This window comes from Entamoeba dispar, genomic scaffold, assembly GCF_000209125.1.
Source record: "Entamoeba dispar SAW760 scf_1105229457983 genomic scaffold, whole genome shotgun sequence".
Classification (NCBI taxonomy): Eukaryota; Evosea; order Mastigamoebida; family Endamoebidae; genus Entamoeba; species Entamoeba dispar.
This window is the reverse complement of record NW_001852965.1, coordinates 18,353-37,036: the sequence shown is the minus strand read 5'-3', so window position 1 is coordinate 37,036 and position 18,684 is coordinate 18,353. Positions and strand designations below refer to the sequence as shown.

General features: G+C 25.6%; 7 protein-coding genes across 7 annotated transcripts, besides 30 other annotated features; 3 read left to right on the top strand and 4 right to left on the bottom strand.

The window, feature by feature from the left end:
* Nucleotides 1–44: part of a microsatellite that runs on past the window's edge.
* Nucleotides 1–69: part of a microsatellite that runs on past the window's edge.
* Nucleotides 70–254: 185 nt separating this feature from the next.
* Nucleotides 255–439: a microsatellite.
* Nucleotides 304–475: a microsatellite.
* Nucleotides 476–490: 15 nt separating this feature from the next.
* Nucleotides 491–551: a sequence feature (AT_rich).
* A 44-nt stretch (nt 552–595) lies between these two features.
* Nucleotides 596–645: a microsatellite.
* A 29-nt stretch (nt 646–674) lies between these two features.
* Nucleotides 675–774: a microsatellite.
* Nucleotides 775–821: 47 nt separating this feature from the next.
* Nucleotides 822–857: a sequence feature (AT_rich).
* A 76-nt stretch (nt 858–933) lies between these two features.
* Nucleotides 934–1,095: a microsatellite.
* Nucleotides 972–1,146: a microsatellite.
* Nucleotides 1,147–2,136: 990 nt separating this feature from the next.
* Nucleotides 2,137–2,184: a sequence feature (AT_rich).
* Nucleotides 2,185–2,474: 290 nt separating this feature from the next.
* Nucleotides 2,475–2,496: a sequence feature (AT_rich).
* Nucleotides 2,497–2,752: 256 nt separating this feature from the next.
* On the bottom strand, nt 2,753–3,862 carry EDI_285770 (uncharacterized protein; the record flags this gene model as incomplete). The annotated part of the gene is made up of 1 exon (XM_001734177.1): nt 2,753–3,862. The coding sequence occupies one exon, from the start codon at nt 3,860–3,862 to the stop codon at nt 2,753–2,755; it is 1,110 nt and encodes a 369-aa protein (XP_001734229.1).
* Nucleotides 3,335–3,474: a microsatellite.
* Nucleotides 3,863–3,966: 104 nt separating the features above from the next.
* Nucleotides 3,967–3,994: a sequence feature (AT_rich).
* A 446-nt stretch (nt 3,995–4,440) lies between these two features.
* Nucleotides 4,441–5,356: a repeat region.
* A 66-nt stretch (nt 5,357–5,422) lies between these two features.
* Nucleotides 5,423–5,484: a sequence feature (AT_rich).
* A 78-nt stretch (nt 5,485–5,562) lies between these two features.
* On the top strand, nt 5,563–8,169 carry EDI_285760 (DNA repair/transcription protein met18/mms19, putative; the record flags this gene model as incomplete). Its single annotated transcript, XM_001734176.1, has 1 exon — nt 5,563–8,169. One exon carries the CDS (start codon nt 5,563–5,565, stop codon nt 8,167–8,169), a length of 2,607 nt encoding a protein of 868 aa, XP_001734228.1.
* Nucleotides 8,170–9,225: 1,056 nt separating this feature from the next.
* Nucleotides 9,226–9,262: a sequence feature (AT_rich).
* A 468-nt stretch (nt 9,263–9,730) lies between these two features.
* Nucleotides 9,731–9,772: a sequence feature (AT_rich).
* A 26-nt stretch (nt 9,773–9,798) lies between these two features.
* Nucleotides 9,799–9,827: a sequence feature (AT_rich).
* Nucleotides 9,815–11,434, bottom strand: EDI_285750 (diacylglycerol kinase, putative; the record flags this gene model as incomplete). The annotated part of the gene is made up of 1 exon (XM_001734175.1): nt 9,815–11,434. The coding sequence occupies one exon, from the start codon at nt 11,432–11,434 to the stop codon at nt 9,815–9,817; it is 1,620 nt and encodes a 539-aa protein (XP_001734227.1).
* A 50-nt stretch (nt 11,435–11,484) lies between these two features.
* Nucleotides 11,485–11,565: a sequence feature (AT_rich).
* A 176-nt stretch (nt 11,566–11,741) lies between these two features.
* EDI_285740 (rab21, putative) lies at nt 11,742–12,408 on the bottom strand (the record flags this gene model as incomplete). Its single annotated transcript, XM_001734174.1, has 2 exons — nt 11,742–12,106; nt 12,162–12,408. 2 exons carry the CDS (start codon nt 12,406–12,408, stop codon nt 11,742–11,744), a joined length of 612 nt encoding a protein of 203 aa, XP_001734226.1.
* Nucleotides 12,409–12,467: 59 nt separating this feature from the next.
* Nucleotides 12,468–12,518: a sequence feature (AT_rich).
* Nucleotides 12,519–12,786: 268 nt separating this feature from the next.
* EDI_285730 (uncharacterized protein) lies at nt 12,787–14,478 on the top strand (the record flags this gene model as incomplete). The annotated part of the gene is made up of 1 exon (XM_001734173.1): nt 12,787–14,478. The coding sequence occupies one exon, from the start codon at nt 12,787–12,789 to the stop codon at nt 14,476–14,478; it is 1,692 nt and encodes a 563-aa protein (XP_001734225.1).
* Nucleotides 13,157–13,254: a microsatellite.
* Nucleotides 13,211–13,293: a microsatellite.
* Nucleotides 13,600–13,620: a sequence feature (AT_rich).
* An 18-nt stretch (nt 14,479–14,496) lies between the features above and the next one.
* Nucleotides 14,497–14,537: a sequence feature (AT_rich).
* A 56-nt stretch (nt 14,538–14,593) lies between these two features.
* On the top strand, nt 14,594–15,922 carry EDI_285720 (uncharacterized protein; the record flags this gene model as incomplete). The annotated part of the gene is made up of 1 exon (XM_001734172.1): nt 14,594–15,922. The coding sequence occupies one exon, from the start codon at nt 14,594–14,596 to the stop codon at nt 15,920–15,922; it is 1,329 nt and encodes a 442-aa protein (XP_001734224.1).
* A 231-nt stretch (nt 15,923–16,153) lies between these two features.
* Nucleotides 16,154–16,257: a sequence feature (AT_rich).
* Nucleotides 16,258–16,434: 177 nt separating this feature from the next.
* Nucleotides 16,435–16,505: a sequence feature (AT_rich).
* Nucleotides 16,506–16,530: 25 nt separating this feature from the next.
* Nucleotides 16,531–16,554: a sequence feature (AT_rich).
* A 52-nt stretch (nt 16,555–16,606) lies between these two features.
* Nucleotides 16,607–16,628: a sequence feature (AT_rich).
* Nucleotides 16,629–16,689: 61 nt separating this feature from the next.
* Nucleotides 16,690–18,294, bottom strand: EDI_285710 (uncharacterized protein; the record flags this gene model as incomplete). Its single annotated transcript, XM_001734171.1, has 2 exons — nt 16,690–18,068; nt 18,150–18,294. The coding sequence occupies 2 exons, from the start codon at nt 18,292–18,294 to the stop codon at nt 16,690–16,692; spliced, it is 1,524 nt and encodes a 507-aa protein (XP_001734223.1).
* Nucleotides 18,295–18,584: 290 nt separating this feature from the next.
* Nucleotides 18,585–18,605: a sequence feature (AT_rich).
* Nucleotides 18,606–18,684: the final 79 nt, after the last annotated feature.

Sequence of the window (18,684 nt, the reverse complement as noted above, 5' to 3'; positions counted from 1 at the left end):
ATCAAATGAAAAAAAGAAATAATAAAATATAACAACAATATAAAAAGTAGTATTAATATAATACAATAATAAATATTGATGTTAATTCACGAATTATGTATTGGTTCTATATTGAAATTGAATTTATGTGAATTAGAATAAATTGAAATACAAATAAGAAAAGTATTTTATTCTAAAATGTTATCAAGAAATTGATTATATACATCATGAAATTGTTATTGATTATGATTAATGAGTTGAAGAGATGAAATTCGAAAAGAAATAATTAGAGTTTAATTGAAAATGAATAGAAATCACAAACATAAGAAATGAATAAAATAATAGAAATAAAATAATGAATATCAAGAATGAATAATGAAGTGAATGAATATTTTATAAAGAAAATAAAAGAGAGAATAAAGAAATAACGAAAGAAGAGAAAATAAATGAATAATAAAAAATCAACAGATTTTGTAAACATATGAAAGAATGAATATAATGATAATGATAGTAATTTAAAAATATTGATATTAAATATTGAATTGAATGAATATATTCAAATATTAATAATACAAGAAAACAAACTAATAACTAGATCAAGAAAACTAGATATAACACATAATTAAAATATAAAATAATGTAAATATTATATAAATAATATAACATCTATATCAATATTATTAGTATTAAAATGGTAAAGAAAAGAAAAATTGATAATATAAATATACAAACCAAGAAATATTTAAATCTATAATCAGTAAATATCATAAAGAAATACAAAATATAAATATACAATATCTACTTCATTATATAATGTCAATAGATTGTTTAACTATAATCACTTATTAAAATACTTATAAAAATGAAATATATTAAATCTACAAGAAGATCGTATACATATCCTCATGAAAATAAACAAAGTAAAACACATATTATTGATGTAACCATTATTTAAAATGAAAAAATTAATAACTAAGTATTTTAATAAATTAAATAAATACAAAATATTATAAAATAAAAAATATAAATATGAGATAAATAAGAATTTAAGTTATGATAAATACTGTTTGATTTAATCATAAATAATCAATAAAAAATTAAAAAAATAGAAAATGATTTAGATATAATAACAATAACAGTACAAATAATATAAATAAAAGATAATATGTATTATTCATATAAAGATTGGAGTTTTAAGGATATAAACTCATAACCTATAGCATCTACAAAAGACTTTATTAAAACAGAGACTGATGAAAAAACCAACAATAATTATATTATTATAACTTCTCAAAACAATGAAAACAAGAATAAGTAAGTAAATATCGTTAATAGTATGTATTAACTATTATTTTACTAAAAAAATTGTTTTTATTTATGTACTATTTGTTTTATAAAAAGAATACTCTGGGGACTATGTTTAACTGTTAGTTTGTTAAAGGTTGTTGGAATACTTTTCTGTAATTTGTTATGAAATGAATCTTGTTTACACTGTTGTATTCTTTGGTAACCCCATAAATTCGATATCAATTTTTGAAGTTTGTCATCATATTTTCGTTGTTCTAACCTTAGACTTTTATGACTTTTTTAAATTATTTGTGTTTTTCTTATCAAGTTTCCTTTGTTTTTATAGAACAATCAAATTATATAAAATAACAAGATTTGATACTCATTTTACTTTTATTACACTCAATTGTTAAACATATCATATGAAGAATATTTTGGTATTTCAAAGAAACACTTTGAAACATTACTTTGATCTCTTTTTACACTAATAAATATATTTAACAAAACACTACTCAAATCACTCTCTATCTATTATACTCTTTAATGAAGAATAAAATTTATTTTTAGTATTCTAAATTACTTTAAGATCTACATGACTGAATTTATATCTAAGTTTTAAAGGGGTTAGCACATCAGTTTTTATCGAGGAGTTTTCTTTGCTTATTAGTGATGAAGATAATTTCATTATGGATTTTAAATTCGAAATGACCAGGTGTAAAGCATCAGGATTAACAATAACAAAAATAATTATTGTTTTATTGATATGCAGTTTTCGTAGTATTAAGAATTTCTTAAATAAGTTTCTTTAACCTCAATGTTAATAAATAGTAATTTTTGCAAGATTAACAATTTTGATTTTCTACTTAAAAGAAATTAAAAAGAATAAAAAAAATTTTGTTAATTAACAATAATTTTAATGGGGGAAGGTTTCGTGTAAGTCATAGAATGAAAGATTATCGTTGTTAGAGGTAACAAAGAAGAAATAATAAATTTGTCTAGACAACCTACAAACAAAGAAATTATTCCTGGAATAATTATACAACAAATGAAATAACTAATTCCATTAAAATGATAACTAATTGAATTGATAGATAATTTAAGGTTCATAGAAAGTAAAAATGTTCCAAGAACTGCTATAATAAAAGTAGCTAATACGCAAGGATATAATGATTTAAAGACTATACTACAAAAAGTTCAATAAATAGTACAAAAAAATTAAAATTAATAAAACAAACGTTGTCACTAACATACTGTAATAATAAACTACAACATATGTCGGATAGAATTTCATAAAACTTTTTCTCATTCTTTTAATAACATTATCAAAGTCATATTTATAAGAACCAGACATTAGTGCATTGATCTGAGAATTAATTGTTTTCACTAATTGTTCCATTTAATTTGATTTTTTGGTTCTTTTTTTTTGTTTTTTTTTTACTATGATAATGTTATATATTACAATACTAATTCAAAAACGAATTAAAAACTAATACATCATTTCATTTAATACATCATTCCAAATGGATAAAGCAGTAAAAAGAACAATAAATATGATCAACATCATAACACCAGATTTCCAAGTTTGTTCAAGTTGACTTAATAAATCAGTCTTTTCATTTTTTTTATTTTTTTTAGTAATAGGAGGTTTTAAGTCAGTGTGATTAGAAACATTCTTGCTAGAACCTTTGAAAGGGAGTTCATCTATAACTTTTGGAATTTCAATATTTCTTTTCTTTATTGGCTTTTTTGATTTATTATTTTTTCTTTTATACTTCCCTGGACTTTCTTTAAACTGAGTGTTGTGTTCTTTGGTAATTTCAATAACTTTTTCTTCTGGTTGCTGAGTTATTACTTTAACTTTTTCTTTGTCATTACCTATAAAAGAAGTCTTTTCCAATACGTCATTAATCGTTTTGTTTATTTCATTAAAATGTGATATTTTATGAAATTCAGTAGTTTCATTGATTTCTGTTATTATCTCATTTTCTTTATCAATAAAAATTTCGTTGGTTTTAGGTGATTCTTCTACATGATTAATGTTTAACTCTTTTGCAATAGTTTCAAATTGTTTTTCACTCTCTTTTTCTTCTTTTTTCTTTTCATCTTGTTTGATATTTCGATTATTTTTTATGTCTTTTCGTGTTGAATAATTCGTATTGATTTTACTTTCCTTAATTTTCATTTTTCGTTCTTTCTTTCCTATTCTTTCTAAAGACTTGATTTCTTCAATTTTTTGATATATTATTTCTTTTTTATCTTCTGTTTGACCTGATTTAATTTCTGTTTTAGAGTAATTTTTAGTTTTTTCTTTGATTTCTAATTGAGATAAATGATTATCTTCTTTTGGATCTAATAATTGAACTATCCGTTCATACTGTTTCTGTAAATCTAATTCTTCAAAAAAGTGATAATTAGGTTCAGGGCAATCTTCTTTTTGACATTCTTTGATTTTTAAATCTTCTTCTTTACGTATTTGATATGTTGGTTTAATAAGAAATTCATGATGTTGAATTGATTTAGATGAATAACTTTGACTGTAAATTTGTAAATGATAGCTCAAAGGAACATCGTTGAGATCTTTTGGAAAAGAGAACATTATGTTCAACTAGAAGTTCTTTTTTTTCATATTTTTTCAATTAAGAATAAAAGTATAAAGTTAAAATGTTCATGAATAAAAGAAAACCTAAAAATTGATTTTGGAATTATAAATAAAATTTGTTTTTTATTTGTCAAATCTAAATATTAAGTTATTAGTTTCATTTAACTTTTTTGGTAATACCAGAAAACAATTAGATAAATTTATGGTTTTTTTATAAACATACAAAGTTATTTGTTAAGTGTTTTTAAATAAATGTATTGTTAATAAAAGTACTAAGAGAAAGAATAAAACTTCTTGGCAATGATATTTATCGAAATCTTTTTAGAGGAGTGAAATTATTGCTTGAAAGACGTTTAATTTTTTCATATGACTTGAGAAATTCTAATCCTCTTTAATTAGTTGTTATATTAAACTTTTGTTTTATATTACTTACCCCTACTTTTAATGAAAAATATTCCATTATTAGAAACTAAACAAATTACATCTTGAAGTATTCAAAAATTACCATTTAGAAAAATGAAGGAGTGTTAATACTTTATGGTCTGCTAGTACCTCACAGTCATGTATTTAATAATTTCCTTTACATTTAAACAAATATTGTTTATAAATTTTTTTATAATTTTCTTTATAACACAAACTTATTCTTTTAATATAATTCAAATGAAAACAAATATCACTTGATTGGTCATATAAATAAAATGCATATCTTAGTTGTTTAATATCAAATTTTAACATTCCTTTTATTCTTCATTTTGTTTCTAATGAAAATAAAAATGAGTTTGAATCATTTGTATATTTATTAACTTTATTAATTTTAGAATTAATATACCCTCCAAATTTATTTCCATTTGTATCTTCAATAATAATTATTATATTCTTTGTTTATTATTCTTTGATTAAATACTGATGTATTCTGTTTCCAATTATCAATATCTGAATCAAATATTATATTAAATATTCTTCTTTCTGTCCATTCTTCTAGTTGTTCAATTTCTTCATTTGTATTCATTCCTTTCATTCTTTCTATTATCTTCTTTTTCTCTTCATAATCACTGTAATATGTTTTCCATTCTTCTTTCTTCTTGTTAAATGATTGGGTGATTTTATCTTTTTCTTCTGGTGTTCTGAATAGTTTATCTTTCATATCCATTTCTTCAATTGAAATGATTTTATTAATTATTTCATTCCGTGTTTTAATTAGTATTTCAGAATCTGAATTACATTCTTCTATTATTTTGTTCATTTGATTCTTTATTATTTCAACTACTTTAATAGTTTCTTGACTTTTTTCTATTATTAGTTTTCTTCTTCTTTCTGTTTCATCAATCCTATCAAATATTCCTTCTCCTCTTTTAATAGCTTCTGAATATGTTTCATCTGGTTTTATTTCAAATATTTCATTTTTAATACATCCTAAATAATAATGATATTGTTTATTAATATCATCAATTGATTGTTGAATATTTGGAAGTGTTTCTGCTATTTCTTTGATTTTTTTAGTAGAAGTTAGAGAATAACATTATTTATTAATAGTTAAAAGAAACAAATACACGTAACAAATAATTAAAATTTTTTTGTTTTTAATAACACTTTCATATGAAAAAAATAAAAAAAAAAAAGATTTGTTAATTCAGGTGATTTAAATTTATAATCAAAAACTTCAATAGAAACAAACTTTAAATACTAAATCACTAACCATGAGTACACCCGCACAACAGTTAAATGAGTTTATAGAAAGTCCAAAAGTTATTAAAGAAGGGTATGAAATAATAGACCAATTAATGAAAAGTAATTATAACGTCAATTCTCTTGTTACCGACTTGGGTGATACTTTACCAAGTGAAGACGAAAGAATAAGGTTCAGAGCTACATCTTTATTAACATATTGTTTAATTAAATATCCATTAAAAGAAGAATCAAAAAATGTATTTATTGATTATTTAGCTAGTCGTTTAGTTGATGCTGAATGTTTAGAACCAATTTTGACAGCACTACTTCAGTTAGTAACAAGGAAACCATCTGATGAAATTATTAATGAAATTGCAACGGCATACTCATGTATGAGAACTCAATTGTATACAAAAGAAGTAAGAATATTATTATATCAATTCTACAAAGTCTTTATTAACTATTATCAAGCAACAGAGGTAATAGACACATGTGTTCAATTAATAGAATTAGAACGTGATCCTGAATGTCTTAAAGAAGTATTTGACCTTATTAAATTGGTTTCTCAAAAAAATGAAATTGACGCAGATTCAGCACCATTATTATTTGACTGTGCATCAGCTTATTTTCCTATTTTATATCCACCAAAAGGGGATGAAGCATTAAGAATAGATTTAACAAATAAAATATTAGATGCATTTGTTTCAGCACCAATTTATGCTCAATTTGCATTACCATTTTTATTAGATAAACTTGACGCTGATTTATCAAGTATTAAGTTAGAAGCATTAAAGGCTATTTATTTTTGTATTCAACGATTTGAATTAAAATATGTTTATGCATATTTTACACATATTTGGGAATCAATAGAACAAAATATTTCTACTGTTGGTGTTGTTGAAGTTAATGAATTTGCATTTGCAATTGCATCATACTTTTGTTCATTAGATGATTTTCATTCTAAAAGTTTAATGGAAAATATTAAAATGTTTTGTTTGAGAATGATGTCAGAAACAGATGAAATTATTATTAATTTTGTAAATGGACTGTTAGAAGAACTTACAAAGAAATCAGAAAAATTCTTTAAATTATTTGTTCCTATTTTCATTCAATGTTTCCATGATCAACTGCAAGATGCTGATGACCGTCCTAAAGAGCAGTTTGAAAGAGAACTCTTTATTGTTCGTTTAATTTATCAACGTATTATTGAAGGAATGCCATTATTAGATTGTGTTAAAGGGCAAATTGCATGGGATCTCCATATATTAGCAACACCATCACATCCATGTTTTGTTAGTCTTTTAGATATAGATGTGTCATTAGCTTTATTAAATCTTATTGGTGAACAACGAATGGTTCCATTTCAAAATGCTATTGAGTTAAGTGAAAGTAAATGTCATGATGCTATCCCAATATTACAAAGACTATTTGAAAAAGAAGAAGATATTATGATTTCATTATTACCAGCAAATAAAATTATTACAAACCTTGAACTTGTTAGTGGTATTGCACTTCATAGTCCTAAATTATTTGAACAACTTTTGAAATTAATTCCAACTTTACAAACTAATGAATACGTTCCAGTTTTTCAATCTATATTATCAGATGCTCTTCCATTCAACTGTTTAGATGTATATGTTAACCATTGTATTCCGGTATTTATTGTTATTACTAATGGAATCTTATCACCATTATTCAACACCTTGATGAATAGACTTAGTCGTCTTCATTCGATTCTTAGCTCTAAGAAAATCTCAGAATTAACTGAAGGTGTATTAAGTCAATTAAAAGAACATTCAAGATTATTACTAATACTTCCTTCTTTACTTCAATTCTATCAACCAGAAAATTTAATAGTTTATTTAAATGAAGTAAAAGAAGTGGATAAAGACACTATTGCTATATATTCACTCCTTATTACTAAACTAACAACTACTATACCTCATGTACTTGAACAAAATAAGGAATATTTTAATGGATACAAAACTATTCAAGAAATAGATTCTCATGAATCAAATAAACAATCTACACCAATATTTATTGAAGAACTATGTCAAATGAATAATAAAGCTATTGAATGTTTAAAAGAAATGATTGTGTTTGATACTATTAATAAGAAAAATGAATTGGATTGGAAAGAGGAATTGTTCAATCTAGTTTATGAACGATTTATTGAATCACATCAAGTTACTACTGTAGAAGAAGCCCATTTAATAATTCTTCTTTTCTCCTTACTTCCAACAGATAAGTTATTAACATATGAAAATACTATACTAAAAATATTTAACATTATTTGTGTTCCAACAAGTCATTTAAATGAGATAGATAGTGTTGTAGTTTTATTATTTAATATTTTACCAACTGTGTCTCAATATCCAATGTCATTAATAGAAAGTGAACTTGATTCAATCATAACAAAACTTTTTAATGTTCTTTATATTAATGATACAACAATCAAATATCGATGTGATATTATTGATTTACTAACCCGTATTCGTGTTGTTTATGGCATTGATGCAGTAAGGCCATATCAAAAGAATGTAATAAAGAAATTATTAGTCCCATTAGATGACAATAAGCGATTAGTAAGAAGATCTGCTGCAATCTGTAGAAACATTTGGGAAACAACAGCATAATTGAAAAGCATTATTTTTTGTTTTTCTAATTTTGTTATTTTTGAGAGTTCTATTCAAAAACAATAGAAAATTTAATGTGTTTACTGAAGAAGATTAAAAAACTTATTTTTATTATTGTTTCATAAATGACAATCAAGACTCTTTAAATATATTCTTTAAGTCCTCTTTTGGTTGGTTTAAAGGATATATAAATCAAAAAAAATTGAATTTGAAGAAGACAAGAATAGTGTTAACAAATATGTTAATAATTACATAATGAAAGGGATATTAATCAAACAAAGTAATGACTATTAGAAATAATTGAAGATGATGACTCATTAAATTCTTAAACCTTAAAGCAATACACAGTATCTAATTTAACAAATCAAATTTACTAAGATGTTTTTGTTGGACTGGTTGTGTTAGAAATTTTATTAATTGGTTGTGTTATATATTAGTTTACAGTATTAAGAAAAACCCACTACTTGTAAAATATTTTTTTATAACATATCTATTCCAAACATTTAGTTGAAAAGAGTTCATATTGTAAATCCTATTATAAAAGAATCACTCACTTCGTAATGTATTTGTTTAAGACATATAATGAGATATTTATATTTCTACATTTACTAAATTTATTGTATTAGTTCTTCCTAATATTACTTAAATTTATCTTGTTAATCTAGCACTGAAATAAATACAATTGAGATAACAAAAGTCTTCTGTTGTACAAAACTCTTTATAAGTTCCTTCTTATATTAACATTCAACAAACTGTTCATTAAGTTAAATTCAATCATTTATAATACCAACATAAAAGCATTCTCTTGAAATAGAAATATACATTGTAGTAATTTATCTATTAATCCATTATCATTATTGTTCTTCTCTGAGACTTCTTCAAAAGATATCATTTTAATTAATACTATCATTTCTTCATTTTAATATTTATTGGATTTCTAATAAATTCAACAATAAATGTCCATTACTAGATACCTCATCAAAGAAATATGAAACTGCGATGAATCTCTATTCTCAAACCATATACATGAATTATTTCTAATAAATAGGAAGTTTCATTTATTTTTTTACATAAAAATAAATTATTTATAAATCTTTTAAGTGATTATAGTTAAGTGAATTGAGAGCTAGACTTTATGTTAATACCTTTTTAAATCCAACTGTATCTATATTTAATTTTGGTTCACTCTTTGATGACCAAATATAAAGTTAAAGTTATAATAAATGCTTCCTACTATACTAACATTACTTCAACTGTAACTTATTTAAAAATATGAATAAATTATGTACACTTAATCTCAATTATATTTGATTGATTAAACTGTCTCATTGATTTTATCTTAACTGAACTACAGAATAACCTATAAAGTCTACTTTCTTTATAATTCAATACCATAACAATTCAATATTATTAAAAGTCATTTACAACGATAAAAATATTGAAATCTAAACAACAACAAAATTATCTTTAAACAATCTTTGAAGAAGAGTTTTTTAATTTCAGAATTTCTTTTAACTTCATTCAAACTACTTTTAATATATCAACATTTATCTCTAATTTCTATTTTAATTTAAACTTTTACTTTATATCTAATTTATTTTTAGAGTCGATATATTTTTATAGGTATTCTAATTAAAAAAAAACTTTAATTAAATTTACGTAAGAATCGGACTTGTGAATCAAATTGAATTTCATACTTTCCATGTTCTAAACGTACTGGCTCTCCATCACACTGACAATTGACACTATCAGATTCAACGATAAATATAATAGAATTTAATTGTGTTATTCTTGTTCCTGGAACAATACCTGCTAATGTCTTGATAACATGAATTGGATCAAGAAATCCAAATACCTCAAGTAATTGATCCCCATGACTTGGAGATTTCCAACCTTTAATCCTATCAAGTTCTGAAGTCTCTCCCCAAGGGTGAGCTCCTCCCCCATATAATGGAATATTAAGAAAACAAATACCTATTAATGAACTTATATCAAGTGGTTTTCCATTAACGGTGAATGTTAATGATTCACTTAAAGGTGTAGATTGTTTAACTGCATTTAAATAAGACAATCCATAATTCATTTTATTTTTGAGTGCATTATCAAATTTTTTTGGATTTGCTTGTCTTTGAGCATGAAAATCTGCAACAATATCAGCATCTAATCCAAATGAAAAATAGTTATTAAAAATAATTTCATCACCTCCTGATTCAGAAATTACTTTCCATCTATCAAGTTTTACTTCTGCACAATTATCAATTTTAATAAGTAAATTTTTTACTGTTTCCATAGCACCATCAAATGTACTTCCCCATCCAAGTGTATTTGATAAATCATTTCCTGTTCCTAATGGAAGTGGAACTAGTTGTGGAGATACATTATGTTTCTTACATTCATTCATAGCCCATCCCATTGTACCATCCCCTCCTGCAACAATTAATGTAAAGTTGTCATGATACTTTTCTACAAATTCAAAAAGAAGATCCCAGCCATTAAGAATATCAAATACTTGGAGTGGATTAAGAAGTCGTAGACAATACTGAATAACACTTTTTCCAGTTTGACCTCCTGATTTACTGTTAACAGCAATTACTTTAGGAACATAATTTTCTATTAACTTCATTCTATCATTTTCTTCAACATAATCTGGTGGAATAATTATATGTGATAATACACCATAACTACATTGCCTTGGTGCTTTTCTTACACAACACTGATGACAAACTAACCCACACCAACTACATTTTAATCCACCCGTACACCCTCCCACTAATGGAGATGAACAAATATTACATTTTACACCAACAGATACACCTTTACAAAAACAATGTGAAAACCCTGTTTCTCCTTTATACGGTTTACAATTAGCATTAACATACTTAAGACATTTACTATGGCAAGTTATTCCACATAAACTACATCGATATCCTTGTTGAACAAATCCAACAAAAAGTTCATCACATATTTGACAATATGTTGGAGATGAAAAAGTAGTAATTTCTAAATGATGGAAGTGGTTAATTAATCCACTTGTAACAAATGCCTTCTCTTCTCTATGACATGGAATAACAAAATTATCTTTACAAGATGGATGAATTTTAGCTCCACAAATACGACATTTAAAAGATTCTCCTGCAACTGGAAAACTACATACAACACACTGAACTCCAATAACAGTACATTTAATTAACTCATGTTGAGGAACACATAAATTATGTTTTTTGAAATCATTTGGTTCAATACCACTTTGTAGAGGGATCTGCATTTGAATTTTAAGATAAAACAAGAATAAAAATTTGTTAGAAAACTGAGCACAATATTATATTAAAATTATAATACTCATCAATAGATTAATACAAAAATTATTAATTACTTGAAAAAATTAAGTTATATTAACATAACACTATCACTTTGATACAGTTCAAAGAACTAACCATAAAATGAGTTATTTAGATTAAGAAATAAGTGTTTAAATAATCCTCAAAATTTTCTTAAAACAATTAAAGATATTTTGAGATATATTAATTGAATAATTTTTTATATGACACTTAAAAAAATAAAAGAAAAGTTAATTAACAACAATCAGATTTTGCTTGGCGAGTGTTGTTTTTATCATCTTGAAATACAAGGGTTGACTTTTTACGATCAAATAACTCATCATCTCCAGAAGATTTTCTCTTATCAACCATTTGTTTAGTTAAACCTTCAAATACATCAGATATACCATCACCAGTTGCACATGAACATAAATAATGAATAGCCTTTACTGACTCAGCATATTTATCAGCTTCTTCTTTTGAAATTTTACGTTGTTGAATTAAATCCATTTTATTTCCAACAATAACAATACAACAATTATCTCCTAACATATCTCTAATATTGTCAACTTCAGTTTGTACTCGTTGGAAACTTCTTGGTTCAGTAATGTCATAAACCACTAACATTATAAATATGTAATAATCTTATTTTTTATCACAAAAAATATAACAAACAAATCGCTCCTTGTGAATCCCTATAATATATTGGTGTTAGTGCTTGATATTTTTCTTGTCCTGCAGTGTCCCAAATGTTAATGATATAATCATTTTTATCAATACTTAATGTTTTTGATACGTATGAAGCTTGTGTAGTACGAGGACCTTCTTCAGGAGTGAAAAAATTTTGGGTATATCTTAATATCATCGATGTCTTTCCAACTTTTCCTTCCCCTAACAAAACTACTTTGAATTCGTTTTCCATAAGATTTGATTTTTTTCAGTTGATTCCTTTTTTTTTTTGAGTAGTTAGTTGTTTTCTTCATATTTTTTATGTTATTATACTTTACTATTATTTATTATTAAATTATTATAGAACTTAAATACCTTTTTAAGATGAATTATTGACAGAACTATCTTATAGTAACAGAAAATTGATTTATACTTTGATGTTTTCTTTTGAACTTAAAATTAAAATAAGATTTAAAAAGAGAAAAAAGACAGAAAAAATCTTATCTGATGCAATCTTTGATCTAAAAAATAAGAAGTGCCGGTTTGAATCAAATTTTAGGGTTGAGAAGTTTGGATCAAAAAATATAAATAGAGCATATTTAAAGCAAGAACTGGAACTGAAAGAATTATTATGGCTGAAGTACCACCTACAGAAACGAAACCAAATGAAGTCTCAACTACAAATAATCTTGTTTCTACACACGAAACAATTCCAACACAAAATGTTATTACTACGATTAAGAATGAAACTACTCTTGAAACACACCCAACAAACGATGTTCAAAAGAAACCAGAACAACCTAATATCCAGCCAACAGTTTTAGAAGAAGCGAAAAAGATTCAACAAACGGACATAGTCAAAAATCAAGAACCAAAAAATGAGATTATAAAAACAAGTGAAGAAATAAAAAAATCTATAGAAGTTGAAAATAAAGGTAAAGAAGAAAAATCTCAAATTGTTAATGTTATTAATAATAGTAATCCTATTGAAAAACCAACCGAAGAAGAAAAAAAGATTGAAACAAATGAAAAGAAAAATGAAATAAATACTATTCAAGGTGAAAAACAAGAAGAAGAAAAAAAAACAGAAGAAAAACAAGTTCCAGAAGTTAAAAAAGAAGAAACTAAACATGAAGAATTACCAAAAACACTTGGAGATCCAAAAAGTATTCCAAATAAAGATGAAAAAATCCTTGGAGAATATAAATTTTGTAGATTCTGTGAAGGAGAACCTTATGAAACTAATGTGTGTTATTTACCTATTATTAATAATAGAGTTGGTAATTTTCCAATAGTTCTCAAATTAAATCCAAAGTGTCAATCAAACTATATTTGTTTACATCATTGGAGAGAAAATCGAAGAGAATATCTTGAACATTACGTTCAAAATGAAAAAGGTGTTATTGATGAAGCATCTGTTTTATTATATGCTTCAATGCTTGACAAAAAAATTAATTTTAATTATGTTCCTTCTATGTCTTCTATTCCAGAAGATACTCGTAATTTGTTTAGTAAATACTTAAGCCTAAGAAGACAAGAACTTGAAATGGCTATGGGATCTGTTCCAGCTGGATTATCTGTAACAAGTGATTTACTTTGTAATGCATGTAATGCTCCTACTCAACAAATGTTTGATATGTCTCTTTTCCCACAATCCTTTATTCAATTTTTGGCATGGCAACGATTAATGCAAATCTATTCAAAACTTGATGCTAGCAATATTGAAATGTTAAACGCATTAAAGAAAGAAGGAATAAAAGAGGCAGAAAAAGTTGTTAAAGACGCAACTAAATTTGCCTCAGAAAATCCAAATGATGCAAGAAAACGACTTCAACCAGATTATGTTCCTGAAAAAGTTCTTGCAAAGAAACCATTTAAACAAGAGAATGGATCACAATTCACATTACCTCCAATTAGTACTGCTTCTAATACAGCTGTTTCTCTTCCACCTATTTCAACAAGACAAGAGACTCGCGTTAGAACCAATTATCCATATTTTGAAAATGAAGAAACTAAAACAAAGATGATGGAACTTACTAAACCAACAATAGTTATTGGAAGAAAAGGTAGAGAAAATGATGTTGATATAGATTTATCAGCATATATGGAAGCTAAAAGTATTTCACATACTCATGCTATTGTTCAATATGATTTTGGAACAAAACGTTGGAATTGTATTTTAAAAGGAAGAAATGGATTAAAAATAGATACTGTATTTAAAAATAAAGACACTGTAACTGAATTACACAATGGTTCAATGATAGAAACTGGTACTTTTAAATTCTCTTTCCATTGTCCGGATGATTTTGACGGTAATTTTTAATTTCAATGTTTTGTAAGGAATTTTTATATTATTTTTTTAACTTTTATTCTTTTTTTATTGACCGTATTAGAATAAATAGAACTACAAAAATTCATTTGTATTTTTTACTTCCAAAATGAAATTTGGTGTTTTAATACTCTTTGTTATTAGTTGTTCTGCACACCAAACAGCAGAACTAACCCCACTTTCAGACTGTACTAAAGGAAGAATTACTTATTATGATCAATGGGCCAGTGGAGGATCTTGTTCATACGGTCCTCAATCAACAAATATCGTTCCTGGGTATATGTTTGGAGCAGCTCCAAATGAGGCATTTTATGATGAAGCAAAGAAGTGTGGAATTTGTTATGAGATGGTTGGTCCATCAGGAACATTAAGATTTAGAATTGATAGTAGATGTCCAGTTAAAGGAAATGAAAAATGTTGTAGTGGTGATATGTATCATTTTGATATGTCTGGGAATGCTTATCCTTATGTGGAAACATATGGTGGAACACCAAATGTTACAGTAAGAATGGTTGCATGTGATTATACTGGAAATATAAAATTAAAATCTATGAATGGATCAAGTAAGTGGTGGTATTCAGTTGTTATTTATGAACACACATTAGGCATTAAATCAGTAGAAGTCAAAGACTCTACAATGAATGATTTTATTGTGTTAAATAGAACTGATTATAATACTTGGCCATTTAAAATTGAAGGAAAAGCTATTGAATTTCCAATTACCTATAAAATTTATTCTATCAATGATGACTATGTTAAAGCAACTGTTACTTCAGATGATAGTAATCAAGTTACAGAAGCTGATGGCAATTTTATTATTCCTAAAGATGTTTATTTCGATTTTAATACTTTAGCTAAAAAACCTAAACCAGTTGATGCCGTTGAGTGTTGTACTCTTTGGGATGACTTTTCTATAATTTATGAAGAAAAACAACTTGTTGGAGCTTATAATAATTGGTCTCCAAATGTTGAAGTTGACTTTAAATACACCACAAATCCTAAGACTGGAAATTATTGTGTAAAAGCTGTTTTTGAGAAATGGGGATGTTTACAATTTGGATTACTCAATCCCGCACGTGCTGATCAATACTCTGCAATTCAGTTCCAGATGAAAACTGATTTTGAATGTAATAACTGTTTCTTATTTAAAGCTTTTAAAACACAAGAAAATGGAATGAGGTTATCTACCAAATCAGCTAATGAATGGACTTATTTTAAAATATCTCTTAAAGATTTAAATGTTACTGATAATGAATTCTGGGGCTTCTGGGGTCAAAACTATGAAAATCTCCCACACACCTTTTATTTTGATGATATCACTTTGATTAGAGATGAGAATGCTCCTGATGCAGGTCAGTGTTGGAGTAGTAATAATACTAGTGGAAGTTTATCTATTTTTATCATGGCCATTGGAGTATTGGTATTGTTATTATTTTAAGTGATAGATTGATTTTTAATACTTTGTGTTTTCTTTTAACCCATTACAAATGTATTCACAATTTGATTGTCTTTATAGTGCATAATGATTATTTTAGTTTTTAATTTATGATATTTCTATTGATGACTAATGGATTTAGATTGTTATGATTCAATTTTCATATGATAATGATGTTTGATGAAGAATGTTTCTCAGTAATAAATGAAATTGATTAGGGGGATCGTTTGTTTCATTTTATATTTATTAATTTAATTTAATCGAAATTTTTCAAATTAAACTTTGTAAAATTTCAATAATAGTAAATTAAATAGAACAAATTATATATCTATTTAATAGAGAAATGGCCATTCAATTTAAATCATTCTTGACGATAATTGAACGTGTCTTATTACAGTAATAATCAAAAAAAAAAATTATCAAAAGATGTTCTTTTGTACTATTTCAAAAATTCTATAACTCTATTTCTCATTCTATGATTTTCTTTGAGTTTTTTTATAGTTTTTCAATAAGGGATTATTTTTTTTCTTTTATTAAATATTGTTATTTGTAACTTTTTAATTGTTTTATTTTTTTTTCATTTTAACCAACAGAAGTATAAGTGAATCAACAATAATTTAATAAATTATTTTTTTCTTATCACTACTATCATTAAACACATAGACTCTTTTTGTTTTGACTTGTTAGAATATATTTTTTTATAAAATTTCTTCTTTCAAGAAAACATAGATTTTGTTAAAAAACAATAAAAAGAAAAGCAAAATCTACAATTACTTCATGCTGAGTCTTGAAGGCTGGAGTAAAGAAATAACTTTGGAATTACAAGGAGAGACAAGGGTTGAGTGTTGATCAGTTTGATTAATTATTTTTCCACTTTGGTCTATTTGATTTGAAACGATTAATTTTGGTGAAGAACGTTCTGAAAACATTGGAGAAACAGAAACAAGACTATCACTTATTTCAATTTCTTCTGGATTGTGCATAAAAACACTCTTCTTTCTTGCATTGAAACACCTTTTAGAAGAGGGGAATATTGTTAATATATTTTTTAGGATAAATGAAAATAATCTATTAATCTGTTTGCTATAATTTAACAAAGTTGGTCCTTCTAATTTTGGGTCTGAATAAAATACATTAGGAGCAACACAAGTTGATATAGCTTCAATGGTCATTTTCGACTTCTCACTTTTCACTAAATGAGAACAAAATGAAACTAAATACTTAAGACAAGTGAGATGTTCTGGTGGTAGTGTTAATGCTATATCAGAATGAATTTGTAGAGAAATCTTCTTTTCTAATACAGGATCCATTTCTCCTGTTTCTGTATTAATACCAGCAACTATTTCATTATCCCATTTCTGAAAAACAGCAATAGCATTTTTTGGAATTAAATTACCAGGAATTTCTTTAATAAATAATTTGACTAAATTAGCAACCAAATAAGGGTCTTCATGAGAATAATTGGTTGCTAAAAATTTCATTTTTGCAAAATTAAGTTTATCAGGAGTTGAACTTAATCTAAAAAGACCTTCTTTGTTAAGTCCATTTAAAAATAAATACTTTAATGCTTTTTCAAGTCCCAAAGGAATTTGTGCATCAACTCTACCCTCATCTTCAAGTAATTTTTTTAAGGGAATTCCAAAATAATTTCTATAAGTTGTAGAATCTATTTTTTCATTTTCTTCATATGCTGCTTGTAATTGTTCTTGTTGTTTTTTTGCAACTTTTACCTTTTCCCTTAATACATTTACACTTACCATTCCTTCATTAAGATTATCAAAAGAATCAAAAACGTTACAAAAACGGGAAAGTGATTCTATCTCAAATTTATCGATTGCCATTTGTATATTTGCTACTGCTTGTGATAATTTTGGGCTTGTTGAACTTCCTGTTGTTCTTATAGAATCTAGTTTTGGTCCGTTTGTTACCATTGCTAATTCTCCATCAATTAACGAACGAAGTGACTCACATAAATACTTGTCAAGGTCTAACTGTAGTCGATCTAATACCCTAACAAAATTATCAACAATTTCTCCACATTGCCCAAGTGCAACACACACCCTTTGGATATTACTAATATCACTCTTTTCAAATTTAGAGGAATATGATTTTAATGTTTCTGAGACAGAAATTCCTGTGTGCGCAGCAACTACTCAATTATTAACTGATAATGTTGCTTCGTTTCTTTTTAAAAAAACTAAGTTAAATGAGTCAAAGAAAACTCACAAACCAGCTATATTCTGAACCCACTTTTTACTTCTTTTATATAATTCTTTTTCATTAGTTCTGATTTCTTCAACAAGTGCTTGGTTTTTCTTTGCATTTTGTAGAAATTGTTCTTGTGACTGTTTTGTGATTTGTGAAGATGATCTCATCTTTCTTGTCTTCTCAAAACCTTTCTATCATTTTAAGTTCTTTAACCAAAGAGTTCCCTAAGCCTCTTTTCGTGTTATAAAAATAAATAGTACCATCTATTTATAAAGTTTCATCTTAAAATACAGTCTCAGTTTGTGAGAGAAGAACTAATTTAAAAGAGATAAACCAATAAAGGTCTATACACTTAGAAGTGAAATACATTTTATTATTATCGAATGTAATAAAAGTAACTAAGGAGAACAAAAGTAAATAAAAAAATAACAAAGATAATATTAACGTTTGGTTCTTGTATTAATTATATTTTTTTTATGTTATAGACAAAAATTAGAAACTAAATGAGTTAGAGTCCAAATAAAATAACAAGAAATCCAATCTTAAAAGTAACAAGA